The 15,081-nt window shown below is 38.7% G+C and overlaps 1 protein-coding gene across 2 annotated transcripts in view; it reads right to left on the bottom strand.

Annotated features, from left to right (window-relative positions):
• The window catches only part of CSTPP1 (centriolar satellite-associated tubulin polyglutamylase complex regulator 1), a 102,538-nt gene extending 87,779 nt beyond the window's left edge, over positions 1-14,759 (bottom strand). For both annotated transcript variants that reach the window (XM_063438768.1, XM_063438767.1), the window contains exon 1: positions 14,667-14,759. In XM_063438768.1, the coding sequence (XP_063294838.1) occupies positions 14,667-14,709 (43 nt within the window). In that variant the 5' untranslated portion in view covers positions 14,710-14,759. The remainder of the gene's footprint in view (positions 1-14,666) is intronic.
• Between the last annotated feature and the right edge of the window lie 322 nt (positions 14,760-15,081).

Raw genomic sequence — 15,081 nt, 5'->3', positions numbered from 1 at the left:
CTTTGTGCTGTATGATGTATTGGATGTGTATAGGAGAGAATTAAGGTACCGTATATACTTGAGTATAAGACGGGTTTTTCAGCACATTTTTTGTGCTGAAAAACTCCCACTCGTCTTATACTCGAGTCAATGTCTGACCGGACCGGAGGTGAGAGAAGGGAGCTGACAGGAGCTGCAGGAAAGGTAAGTAAGAGCTCTCTGGCAGCCCCCTCCTACACAGCCATCCACTGGACCACCAGGGAATGAGAGCCCCCCTCCCTGGCCAACTAACAAGCAGGGAGGGGGGACGAAAAATAAAAATGTAAATAACAATAAATTAAAATTAAATATTAATAATATAAAAAAAAATAATATTAAAATAATAATAATAATGATATAGAAAAATAATAATAAATATGCCCACCTCCCCCCAAGGCTCTGCATCACACACACAGACTGCACTCATACACAAACTGCATTCATACACAAACACACACACACACACACACACACCGCATTCATACAAACACACTGCATTCATTATATACACACACTGTAAATAAATATTCAATTAATATAATTTTTTTAGGATCTAATTTTTTTTAGAAGTTTACCGGTAGCTGCTGCATGTCCCACCCTAGTCTTATACTCGAGTCAATAAGTTTTCCCAGCTTTTTTGGGGTAAAATTAGGGGTCTCGACTTATATTCGGGTCGACTTATACTCGAGTATACATGGTAAGTTTACTTTTTATTATAGGTTAAATGATTTCAAAGGACGGCAATAAATCACAGGGAGATATATGGCAAGAAATGTAATGTATTGGCTGGTGTGAGTACCTCATTACATTTTATTGGGACTGGCAAATTGTGCACACCATTTGTGAGCACGTTTCCTGACATGTGTTTGGCACCAATTCTCCTTTATAAACTATTAAACTATTTAACCACAAATCTACTAACTCCCCCAGATGTTCTTTCTTTCTTGCCATTATTCTAAACTAGGTTTTAATCCGCTTTTTCTAGATGGACAATTACTAACTAAAAAAATACCCAAAAAATTGTACTGCACTCCAAAAAATAAAGATATGAAAAGCAAAAGTTTATACATTTATTCACATAACATGCGAATAATCAAACATATATAACTATGTATCCTAAGGGTGAAAGTGCATAACCTATATTAAAGTGCAAATTCCAAGTGCCTAAGAAATTCATAAAGTACTACAAAATATAAAATCTAAATGTATACAGCCTGTCAACATTCCTATGAGACTAGAATATAGTCCGTCAAATAGTATACAGAAAACAGATATAATCAAATGTGAGTCCTATAAATCCAAATACTATTTCTCCAGGATAGTACCCCAAACTCATAAGTGACTAATGTGTCGCTTGTAAATGTTCCACTGTAGAGTAGGTAATGTAGTTCCAGAAAAATATGCACATATATATATATATATATATATATATATATATATGCACATACACACACACATACCTACACACTTTGCTCTTTTACCTTTTTCTAAAATATGTTAATTAGTTTGGGTCATGTGACCTATGACGTCACACAGCACTTATTTTTTAATTTCCCTTGCTTATTTAAAGCAGCTTCCTTCCGTAAACATTTTTGAGAACTCCATTGTATGGTGAAACGCGTTAAGTGTATTTCAATTTTTTTTTATCAATAAAAGTACTTTTTTATTGGATCTGTTTGCTGCTGGATTCCTGTACTCCATATCCTTGGTGGAGATAATACCACCTAAGTCTGTTGGACAGAGCAATCCCTATTTGCTCTATCAAATGTGAGTAGTTTTGATCTATTTCATTCTATTTATCACTTTTTACAATCTACACTATTGTGGTTTTCATTTCTCTTTTACTTATATAAATCGGAGAGAGACCACCAGCACTTATATCCTAGAGTGGGGATCATACCACTTCACGCCATACCTGTGGAGCCACTCTATAGGCTCCCGTACACGTGAGTGCACATCTTGTATAGCTATATATTTTAACATTGAGTCTGGCATATTGCACTATATATCTCTGATTTCTCATACATATCTACAAGAGAAGCTGCATCCACAAGAACCTCCTATGGAGTTTGTACTCCACCATATCCTTAGGCGGTGATTATTCCGCCCAAGCGTCTAAATTGGAGCTGCACCTAAGCTCCTATAAAGTGTGCATAGAATTTAATTTACCCTCACCTTACTGTATTTTTTATGGTTTTATATATATATATATATATATATATATATATATATATATATATATATATATATATACACACACACACACACACACCTCCCTCTCTGTTTTTAAAAATAAAAATTCACCTTAGGGTCCCTTATATATTTTTTCTGACATAAGAAAAATAAGGACCACCTTGGAATACTATTTACTGAACGCAGCTAAAGCACTTATACCCAAATATTCATGGAGTATCTGATTTCCTCCATTGATCGGATCTGTTCGACGCTGGCGAACCATTCTCCAAGTGGAGGCGAGGTAGACTTTCCAATATTTGTATTTTGTATATTTCTCTCTCTGCCGTCAGTCGGTGTTGCTCCCACTTGTATGTAATGGATTTCTCCCGAAGCTGCTGAGTAAGCTGTCCAAGAGACCTCCTCCATGCCAGAGTGTGCCTAGATATGTCCCTGTAAAAAGTCAAATGTGCTCCCTCAAAGGGGGACCCCCCGGTCAGAGTCCCGATTAAATTTGACAAGCACATCTCTAGGAGCCTCCTGAGGTGCTTTGGTGGCTTTAGAAAACATGAGTCCACTCCCATCTGCTTCACTTGTTTGGGCAGCAGTAATGTAGCCAGCAGCCATCGGCAGTAATGGGGTAATTCAGAATTGGTGACCGATTCAGGGACCCCTCGGATCCGCACATTTCGTGCCTTCGCCCTATCTTCCATATCAGCTAGCTACCTAGCTAGTCAGGGCACTGCATTGCTTTTGCAGTGACCCCAGGGTTGCGTCTGTGGCAGTTTGGGCAACCCCCGCACCCCTGAGGCTCTCTTCCACCGTTATTACCCGGCTTGTGAGCGTTGAGACTTCCTCCCTGACCAGCGCCATATCAGCATGGAACATAGCCTGTACTTCTTTTACTAATGCCTTTATATCGGCTTTCATGGAGGGAGCGGAGTCTCCTAGTTCCGAAGGTGTCACGGGCTTGGCTTGTACCTTTGGTGGAGGTAAGTAGACGGCTGTTGGGCTCTCTTCGTCTGACGATGGTGAGGTGGAGGCCTTTACTTTTTAAAAAATATTTAAATTTTATAAAATTTTATTATATCCCCCCCCCCTGCTTCTTACCTGGCCGGGGAGGGGAGATTTTGCGTTCCCTGGTGGTCCGGAGGCTTGGTGCTCTGAGCCAGCCACTGGACTCTGCAGAGGGGGCCCACAGCACACTCTCACTTCCCTTCCCCCAAGGACCGCCGGCTCATAACAGCCATCATGGTTGGATGCCCTGATGGAGACCCTGCTGGCATTATTGCAGGGCAAATCACTGAGATCTCATTCACCACTGTCCTGGCTGTCCACCAAACAGAATTGGTGGAACGCGCCGATCTGTGCACATGCACACAGTAGGGCAAACTGCAGATAAAATGGAGAGAGAAGAACAAGATGGTGGCACATCGTACTGAGATCCAATGTAATTTATAAAAAGAAAAAAAGGAAGGGGACACGGAGGATGGGCAAATTATTATTAAGATACAAGGAACATAAGAAAATGGAAATAGAAAGAAAAAAATATGGACAGTGCTGCTTCAAAACAAAATAAAAACCACACTCGTTTTAAACGTATAGCTTCATCCCGACATTAAAGTGGCTTATTGAAGATTTATATTTAAGGGTTCTCATGATTTAGATGTCTGATCCCAGGGTATAAACAGCAGAATATATAGACATCCACGTTGTATGTAATAAAACACGTCACATTTATATTACCACATAGGGTTAGATAAAATCAATCTATTTTTTGGATCTACGTTGTGCTGTTTGGTGTGATTTCATATGATTTTATCTAACTCTATGGGGTAGAATAAATGTGACATGTTTTATTAAATAAGACATGGACGTCTAGAATTCAAATCTGAATTAAGCAGAAGTTGGTTATAGATTATTGGTAATGCAGTTCAACCATATCAAACAATAAGGAAATGTCAATGTGTTTTTAAAGAATGTGGAATTCAGTAAACCAACAATGACGTGGGGTACACTCCTTCAGTTAGGTTGCCATGTGTCAGGATAACAAGTTGATCCAGCACGTAGAACTGTATCACACCTAGGACTAACAGGTAACGTCTTACCGGGCCTTAGAATGGCCGGACTTAACGTACCAGAGAATAGTCAGCATACTTGCCGAGGTCGGGGACACAGAATAAGACACAATGTTTAGGGAAAGCCAAAAGTCAGGGATACCAGAATACAGGGAAGTCAAACGAAGCCGAAGTCAATAACCAGAAATAAATGCTCAGATACACCCTCTCGGACAACCACTAAGGGAAACCTCGATCGGGCAATGAGGAAAAGGCAAAAGGAGTTTAAATGAGCCTTTCTTAGCTCTGATTGGCCGTACCCGACCTCTGACCCCAGAACGTGCGTCCCTTACGCAACGCCACACGCACGCCGTTGTCCATGCCGTGGGGTTACAAATTGGTGTGGATCCGCAGCAGCTGCAGGAGTCAGACACATTGACGCATGGCCGCTAAACGGCACTACCTCACTTGTCAGCAAGGCAATTACTGCATATGTCGCAAGGCGAGGATGAATATGTTACACCATGTTTGGGGGAAAAAACTACTTTAAGGAAACAAAAGTAGTTTAAAGGTAACCTACAGGGAGGGCATTAAACAACCACTGTCATGGAAACAGTCTCTTCCCTTATTTCCCCCTATTTTGCCCAACTTTCCTCATCCTTCCTGAGTGTGTGAATGTACGTTTGTGAATATATGCGTGTATAGTGTGCATGCATGCATTTGTAAATTTGAGTGTGTGCGCATGCATAAAATGCAATCAGCATATATGGTCAGTGTGTATGCACATGTATAAGGGTATAATGAACTACGGACATGGAGTGGATGAATTAGTATATTTATGTAGTGTCAATGCATAGTATTGTTCTCGTTAGACAAACACACTGTTTTTTTTTTACGTTTTACCAGTTTTCAGCCAGAAATACTACGTGGTTTAATTTGCAACCAAAAAAAAAAAAATTGTATTCTGAAATTGGTTCAAAATATCTTTCGACAGCTACGTGAAATGAGCACAATATATTCTCTCCATAATTATTTTAAAAAGACAGACATTTCATAAATTCCGCCCCAAAGCACATGCAAGCTTTTGAGGCAACGTCCTAAATGGTGAAGTATTATCTCAAATACTTAGAAGAGATGCATTAATGTATTTGGAAAATTACTGTGTGGTCTGGAATGCTAAATACGTCAGTTACAAGTCTCTTCTTTCTACTTGTCAGATTAGCAATACAGAGAGGCTATGACTGAGTATAGGTCTATCACATAGATGAGTGTAAATGCCTATCACACCCCATTTAAGCCACCATTAGTAACACTGAGAACATGGAATTTGACAGCAGATAAGACTCACCTTGTGCATCAGCCAGGTGAGATATGCTCTTGGCATAAATCCATTTTGAAATTGTTATTTACAAATGCACACTATTCCTTTTTGCTTTCGCGTATATATTTTATTTTAACCCATTTTGGTTTGTGTACCATTTCTCTTTTAAAAAATATTATATTTATTATTAATTTTCCCAGTGTGTTTGTTTCTTCTTTTCCAACGGACCGATATATTGTGTATTTATACACGGGTAATCCACCTATATTTGCATTCATTATATCCAAACATGCGCAATGTGATATTTAAAAACAAGTCATTTGGGAATAATTTTCTTGTTCGTGGTCCAGGTTCATTTATGTTGCCATATATAATTATTAATATATTGTTAGTTAGTATTTAGAAAAAACGACATATTGCACAGTTCAATACAAAATGTAGGAAACCGGTATTGCATTATAGACCTATCAGTATTTAAGGCACACTATAGGCACCCAGACCGTTTTAGCTCATTGGAGTGGTCTGGGTACAGTGTTCCTATTGAACTGGAGGTAGACTTAGTGCTGCAATGTAAAGATTGCAGGTTCTCTGGAACTTTGCAGCACTAAGTCTACCTCCAGTGGCCGTCTCTAAGAGTGTCACTGGATGCGCTTCCTGCATCCAAACGGACCCGATAACTGACACTGGACGTCCTCACGCTCTTCATGAGGACATCCAGCGTCAGATTTTTCCACATAGGAAAGCATTGATTCAATGCTTTCCTATGGGGAGGTCTAATGCGCTCTTGGCATATGCTGTACATGAGCAATAGTGCCCGCTCATCGGGGGACGTCGGAGGAGGCAGACCCGTGACACAGCACTGAGGGACATCAGCGCTAGGGTAAGGTAAGTAAATAAAGGGTTTTTAACCCTTTATTCAAGTCGGTGGGAGGTGCGAGCAGTGGGGGGGAGACAAAGGGAGCTATAGTGCCAGGAATACAGCTTTGTATTCCTTGCACTGATAGTATACTTTAAAAGAACAGAGGACCCTGTGTATGATGCTACAGTCCAGCATTTATAGCACATTTATATTTGGTGCTCTGCAAGATGGCTTGTGATCTCACAATCCAAACGATATATTTAAATTTATTTATAAAATATTTTACCAGGATGGATACATTGAGATTTCTCTCGTTTTCAAGCATGTTCTGGGTATACTTGAAAACGAGAGAAAGAACAAAAGAGAATGCAGCAGGTAGTTTTAAGTGCAAAACCTGTTAGATTGTGAAGTAATGCGAGTGGAATTGTAGAATTGTGCACTGTAATTGCATAGCAAATAGCCCTCAAGCTTATAGTAAGATTATATTTCAAATTCCCATGTTTGTGCTATGTTCTGGGGCAGTGCATATCCATAAATCCCCAGGGAACATTAATGTCGACTCCAAACCTAAAGACCCCAAACCTAAAGACTAGACACGAGCAGCAGCACCAGTAGCTCCAAGTGTAAAATTCTTTCAAAAAGACACTTCTACATGGAATTAAAGAGTTAAAACAATCTGCTTTATTGATAAATCTAGTTAAAATCACTATTCCACGATGCAGCAGTGAATCATTTCACGCTGGAAACAGGTGGGAGCTGCTGATAAAATGATGTTTGCAGAGTGAAACACATTCAGCCTCCCCTTCTACTGCATCGCAAAATTGTGATTTGACCTCTATTAATCAATATAGCGGGTTGTTTTAACTGTTCTATGTGGTTCGGAAGTTTGGATTTGGAGCCATTGCTGCTGCGCTTTCCAGTCATTGTGTGCTGGGCACATCCACTAAAACCACACAATTGTAGAATTGTACATTACTTCTGGAATAAAAGGGAATCATGACATGTCACACATGTCATGTGTCCTTAAGGGGTTAAGAGACGCTGTCATTGAATTTTAAAGTTTGACGTTTTAATTTGCTACATATACGCGTTTATGTGTGTAGTATATGGTAAATGACAGTTAGGTGTGCATTTAAAAAAAAATAAAAAAAATATTAAAATAAAAATGTTGCTCCGTAAACCCAGCTTTCAAATCCTCCCTTTTAACCCCTTAAGGACCAAACTTCTGGAATAAAAGGGAATTATGACGTGTCACACACGTCATGTGTCCTTAAGGGGTTAACCTGCAATGTTTTCCCTTTTCTCAAAAATGACTGCTTTATATGATGCCATTACTTCTGGGATAAGCAGACCAACTGCTAGGTTTCTACAATAAAAAGTCAGAAATTAAACCACAACGCCCAAATCCCCTTTATGTGCCCATATGCGCTGCTTAAAGTATAATATCAGCAATGGCATTAAATCAGCACTGTCACCGTCTGGGGGCTTTACATAATTTGCAAAAACTCCACATTGCCGCAGGGGTCTGGGAGGAGCAGGCAAGGTGGGTTTAACTTACCTGCAGCTGTCCTTAGCGGGTGCTGCCATCCTCTTCTGCATCCCTGCTGTACTCTCCCAGCCCAATATATCTTTTGACCGGGTTTGGGATTTCAGTGAAATTCTAAAACTGTCAACAAGAATATTGCATAAAGATTTAACATTTGCATGAAATATTCATTTTGCAGTAGGGGGTGATAGTGCCGCTTTAAATGAACTGAATAACGTCTTGGTTTGGAGACTGCTCAATGCAGAAGCTGTACAGTCTGTGAATTTGCAGCAAATGCAAATTCATCAACAGAAAAATTTTCTTTACTTGTTTTTGCATGTTTGTTAATGCAAACATTAGTGTCCCTTTAAAAATAATGGTAATTAAAAGGCAGAAAGACTTGGTATTTATATATTTATATCTGTGTGTACTGTAATAAGTTCTCTGTAACTCATGGAAGCTGAGATTACGCACAAGAGTGCATGAGTAAGCCCCAGATTACCATGGCAACATTACTTCATGCGCGTGTTGCATTTAAACACCCAGGTTTTTAGCTGGTATTTTTACATTCTACAAGAGAATCGGAAAAATAAAACAGCTATTCATATCAGCCCACTGAGAAATACCTTGTATACGAGGTGTACCCACAATAGACACCTGTACTTTCTACGATTATTATTCTTTTGTACGGTTATACTCTGCATCACTATATTTTGTGATAATTCTCGTTTTAGTTAGTATTTGTTCTAATAAAGAAACCAGCACTGCACAATGTAATCTTTACCTTTAACAATGGCAATGTTCATCTCTTGCAGCATGGCTAGAAGCCAATGTGATTGGCTTGATAGTTCTTGCTCCATTCATTTCCCTCCAACTGCATGGGCCTCTAGGGAACATCTAAGGCCATTCTGGGGACTTCGGCCATTTCCGAAAGGAGTTAAAAGGGTCATGATCGCCACGTTCCCACATGCAGGATGGGAACAAGAACTGGGGACCCCCCCACTGTTTTTTTTTTTATTTTTTATTTTTAACAAAGGTTTATTTACTACTTTTCCTTTTCTTTGCACAGCTATTTCAGTATTCATTTGAAGAGGACAGAAGTTTGAGAATCATTTAAAATGTAATTCCTGAACTATTCAGCTCCCGCGATGGGTTCATTTGAGTGATATGACCCTATTTGGAGATTTAGGAGGCACTCCACTCAACCAGACGTTTAGTTTGGCTGACTGTAACTTTGCGAGTTTCAATCACCATACTATCTCAACTGACTATGGGGGAATTTGCTATGCAAAATTGTTATCAGTGTCACCGATGCTCTCAGCCAATCAATGACTTGAAACGTTTGCCCAAAACTGACAGTTAAAGTTGAACTGTTTAGCAACACCATGAAGACCGAAAGAAATGCAGGTGATCAGGTAAGTGTCAGTCATTCAAAAACAGTCTGACTGCTTTACATTGGATGGCGTCAGCTGTCTTCTAGCACCATAACCACTACGATGGGCTATAGTGATTAAAGTGCTTAGAGTGTTCCTTTAAGGTTACCATGGGATACTCGTTCTAAAACCTCACAGGGATAACAGGCTTGGATTTATTTTGTGTCCAAGAATAGATATTCTTTGTTATTTTACTGGTGTTAGAACTTGTGCTTCTCTCCACCCACCTGTGGTTTTCCCAGTCAACATAATAAGCGTTTGTAGATGACAAACAGAACTATTTTCCCCAAATCTCTTAATAATTATAACAACGTAAGCTATTATACTGACAGAGAAATTAAAGAAGGATGATAAATTGACAGTTGTGGTAATTGTGATCATTCACAATTTCATCAGTTTACATGCTCAGTCTTGCTGGAGTTAGAGCTTCCTACAAACCCCAGATCTATAAGACGTACCAGCAGAAAAAGAAAACAAATGATGCGCATAAAACAAAGTAATAACGATAACAATGTGTTAAAGTGAGATGCAATTATACATGTAGAAACTTAAAATATTAGTAAAACAAAAAAATCTTAAAAAAATATATAAATAAATCAACTTATGGTTTGAATAGTGGTAGATATATTAATAAAATAAATAAATAAACCCAAATAGGGAATCATTTTATATTTTAGTTTAAAGCATTGTAAAAAATGCTGGCTGTAACAATATTGACAGTACAATAAGATTATATTTAACTAAGATCTCAAATATATCAAAGTTAAAAAAAAAAATATTTAGAAACCTATTGATACAAAAAAAAAATATATTAAAACAAATGTTTCTAAATACAAAGACAATATAATGCTAATGTAACTCAGTACCACCATCAACCCCGATTAAGAGCTCACTAATAGACAAAACTAACTGCACCCAATACAAAGAAAGAAAATAGGCCTCGTGCTGTCAAAACAGCACTGATGCATCAAGGCATGGACTCAACAAGACCTCTGACCATGTCCGGTGGTATCTGGCACTAAGACATTAGCAGTAGATCATTTAAGTCCTGCAAGTTGCAAGGTGGGGCTTTCATGGATCGGATTTGTTGTTCCAGCACATCCCATAGATGCTCAGCCGGATTGAGATCTGTGGAATTTTCGAGGCCAAGGAAATACTTTGAACTTTTTTGCAATGTTCCTTAAACCGCTCCTGAATGGCTTCCTTAATGGCCATTCTTGGCCCAGATGAACTGCAAATTTTACAAGCAGGGCCAGGCTTTTGCCAGCACATTAATGTCATTGCAACTGTGTGTCAGTTCTTTCAAACAACAGGTCACTGCTGGGCACCAAGTGATGATCACAGCACTAGCACCTCTTTTTATAAATTATTATAAAAATAAAAAATAAATTATATATACACACACACACACACACACACACACACACACACACACATCATGTTGACCTAAATAAAAACACAAACAAGTGTTTTACAGCAAGCCTGTATTTTGTATGGAAAGCAGAAAACAGTTTACAAAACCCTGCCCGTATCACAGGTCTTATAGCGGAACTGTCACACCGAACTTACCTTTCTCCTATTGTTTCCTCATATCTTCCTCTCTCAGAATCTGTTCTTTTTCTCATCTATTTTCTCATATTTATATTTGTTTAAAATATAAGACAGAGTAGAAACTACTTTGTCTTGTGTATTTTTCCTATGGTTGGCCTTCTTTGACCATAAGAGGAGCTTAAGTCAGCTCTATTTCTTGTGTCAGGGAGGAGGGTGTACTTTCTTTGACACAGGAAATGGAGCAGACTTAAAGGGATACTATAGGCACCCAGACCTCTTCAGCCCATTGAAGCTGTCTGGGTGCAAACTGCCATCACCCTTAACCCTGCAAGAGTAATTATTGCAGTTTTTATACAAGACAGCCACTAGAGGGACTTCCTGCATCTTGACTAGATGACTTTTTGGTCTAATTCCACACATATTATGGTTCCTCCTCCGACAGATATTATATTATGGTTCCTCCTCCAACAGATGTCGGCGTGGAAGGAGCCTGACCCAGCACCGAGGGACATTGGCGCTGGATTCATGTAAGTGTCTGAAGCTGTTTAACCCCTTAAGGACCGAACTTCTGGAATAAAAGGGAATCATGACATGTCACACATGTCATGTGTCCTTAAGGGGTTAAACCCCCTCAACGACGTGGGATGGGGCGGGAAGGAGGGGGGCGATCCAAGATTCTATAGTGCCAGGAAAACGGGTTTGTTTCCCTGGCACTAGAGAAACCCTTTAAGCTCCTCCTCCTCAACATAGGAAAAATATACAAGACAACGTAGTCTCCACTTTGTTTTCTTTAAAACATAAGACAATCAGAAAGGAAGAAAAGAAGAACAGATTCTGAGAGAGGAAGAGAAGAGGAAAATACAGGAAAAGGGTACGTTTGGCATGACAGTGACGCTTTAAAAAGAGTCACTTCTCTGACAGCTAAAGAGAAGCCCAACAGAAATCTTGCTTTGCAATTACAAGTACATTGTTCATCTGCAAAAATTCATACAAGAAATGTTGCTTCAAAAAAAATAAATAAAAAAAAACAAGTAGAAGAGATTGGAGTGTGTGCTAACCATTGTCATGGGGTGACATTACTGTAAGGATAAAAACTGAAATGATTGTTCTGTATTGAAAGGTTCAGTAAACCCAAACATCTCACTGGATTTCCTTCTGTCCCCTAAGATTGTGACCTTTAACAGATTCAGGCAGTGTTTGGGACCTCAGCTAGCCCTGTTTCATTCAACAGTTGTCAGATTTGAATCCGAAGAGCATTTGAGAGTGGTGTGTATATTACATACAAATATACACCTGTTCACTTCAACATCGTGGGTATTAATGGAGATGATCTTGGCAAGGCTTTCCACTAGTTGGGAAATTCTACCAGCACTCTAAAGCCAGTCACTTCCTTCTACAGATCTAAGCCCATTTTTGCCTGGATCATGCTTTCTTCACATGCACACAGTCAACATGACACAGGAAAGAAGTCCCCAAATTCTTTTCAACTTTGAAAATTCTGAATTGTCTACGTCACTCATATGCTTCAACCTATTGAGGAATGGCGCATGAAAAATAATTTTTTGGTGTTGTAGAGTAATGAATTGCACTTCACCACCTTGCCTGCTAACTGGAAAAGTTTTGGTATTTGTTCACAGAATTGTAGGTGAAAACTTAGTAAGCAAACTGGAATGCTCATTGCTACATTTAAGCTAAAGTAAAGAAAAGTCCAGCTATGTCTTGTTGGTGGAGTCTAGTGGAGAAATTCTCCAATTCGGACATTTTTGTCTAAATTTTGTAATTTGATTTGCATTTCACTACAGTTCTGTGTTTGGCAGAACCACATAAAACGCTTTCTGCTTGACTGCTTATTTAGTTTAGTACACCACGTTTGGTAAAGAAGGTAGAACTGTCTGGTTCCATACATTTAGAGTCCAAATGGAACATAAGCGTTCTTTCATTCTGTCAATCCTTGACATTTGCACGGTGATTCTAGGTATTTGTGTGGTGTCACAGAGATGAAATTCCATTTAAACAAGCTCGTGAATGATCCTTGTGCTGATTTTCATTCCAGAGTCAGACTTGAACTCAGTAGTAAGTGTTGCCAGTGAGAACAAATTAAAAATGCCATAAAACTCACGGTCAATGTCCTCGCAACAGCTGTACCGTCTATTGTAAATTCTTCAGAATTGATGACATCTGTCCAATCCACAACGCCTTAAGAGTGTTTTGAGTCATCATGCTGTGCAAGATGATGCCAAATGAAAAAACCTTAATATTTCCTTCATTATTCATGAGGAAGAGTCTCTAAGTGTTGCAAACCTGGCAGCCAGTAGAGGTGTAGTATCAGACTAATGTACACATTACAGATTCTCTGAAATCGCAATGTATTATATTGTCTAAAAAAACAGACTTTGTCAATGCACTAAAACCACTTCATCAAGATGAAGTTATTTTGACGCCTAGAGTAGAGTGTCCCTTTAACAACACATATTTAAGGATTTTTTTTGGTAGGCGGTCGCCGCGGTCCATGTTCATAGTCATTAAGTTTCACATTACAGACAATTCTGCTTCCTAAGTTTGTCTTTAAAGACTGCATTAGTGTGTTCTTTTATATCGCAGTCAGCAATGGGGGATCCATATTTCCTAATTAGAAGGACTGCCCACATATATATGTAAATGTATTTTAGAAGTACAGACACAGTTTATTACTACATTTAAAATGTGAAGAACATTGACAATAAACGCCTGCTAAATAAGTGTGCTGTTCAAAAAAAAAATAAAAAAAAAAAATATATATATATATATAGAGAAAAGTAATAGTATATTTTTGCTCAAAAAACTATCAAGTTCAATCTTTTCCATATCTCTGCTGCGGTGCATAATCCAAAATATTATTTAAATAAATAAATAAATGCTATTTTCAATTAGCCAATATTTATTCTACATTATACATACAACAATATATAATAATCATTTAAAATAAGTTGACAGATTTATTCACTAAAGTGTGAATTATCATGTATTCAAAACTAATTTAATGTTTCAGGTCAGAATGGCAACATGGAAAAATGGTCCAAGTCAGCTCTGCATTACCCCCTGCCTAAAATTTTACATTCACTTTGAATTATTTAAAAAAAATTTTAAAAAAACACAATTTCCATTTTTAGTGAATAACCCAGAATTTAAATAAAACACAGATCTAGGACCATATAACCAGTGGTGTATCTTGGCTTTGTGCTGCCCTAGGCAGGACAAACCTCAGACAACGCCCCACCCCCCGCGTGCGCCACCCCCACCCAACCTTTCCCCGCCTTCTAAAAACACACACACATTAACTGACAGATACGCATACACTAGCTAACAGAAACACACACACTCAGACACACACAGTCAGACAGACACTAACAGACACACACACACACACAGTCAGACAGACACACACACACAGTCTCAAACACACACACACACAGTCAGACACAGATATAACACAGCAATAGGAGTTGGCAGGGAAATTTTATAATAAAGCAAAATATAGAACTTTAACATTTGGCATCCAATGCCTTTAGAATAAAGGGGAAATGAGTCTTATATTAGAAATTAAAAATCTAATTAAATATATATATCTCCCAAAGAGCTGGGATATTAGAGATAATTACTCACTGATGGAGACAATACCCCTTTATAAAGGCAGATGGATGCTGTGAGACACTGTGTCTGTAATAACACACATTATTTATAGTGAGCTCACCCAGGTACTCCGGGCAGGGCTGGGACAGTCTCTCTGGGCTCATGGTGTCAGCTCGGACAGAATGAAATGAGCTCCAATAACTGCTCACTTCCGGTCTCCGGCAGCAGCAGCGGGCATAGACATGGGCGTCGGGTTTCCATGGTAATGTTCACTTCCGGTGCACCGTTTCACATGTCCCACTGCAACAATGGCTACAGAATAAATGACCGGACTATGACTGAACTAACTTGTATTTTTTATTTTTTTTTAAAATGATTTTCTGAAAGCAGGGTGTGAAATGATATGCAATACTGTAATACACTACATATATGTGCATCAACTTAAAAAATAGCTAGCTATGTCACTTATCAATTACCCTTTACAGAGATAGTAAGGACTGAGGTTAGCCTTAATGGCATATCTAGAACACCCAAGT

This window comes from Pelobates fuscus, chromosome 12 (assembly GCF_036172605.1).
Source record: "Pelobates fuscus isolate aPelFus1 chromosome 12, aPelFus1.pri, whole genome shotgun sequence".
NCBI lineage: Eukaryota > Metazoa > Chordata > Amphibia > Anura > Pelobatidae > Pelobates > Pelobates fuscus.
Note: the sequence above shows the minus strand (reverse complement) of the source record. Positions and strands in the feature narration are given on the sequence as shown.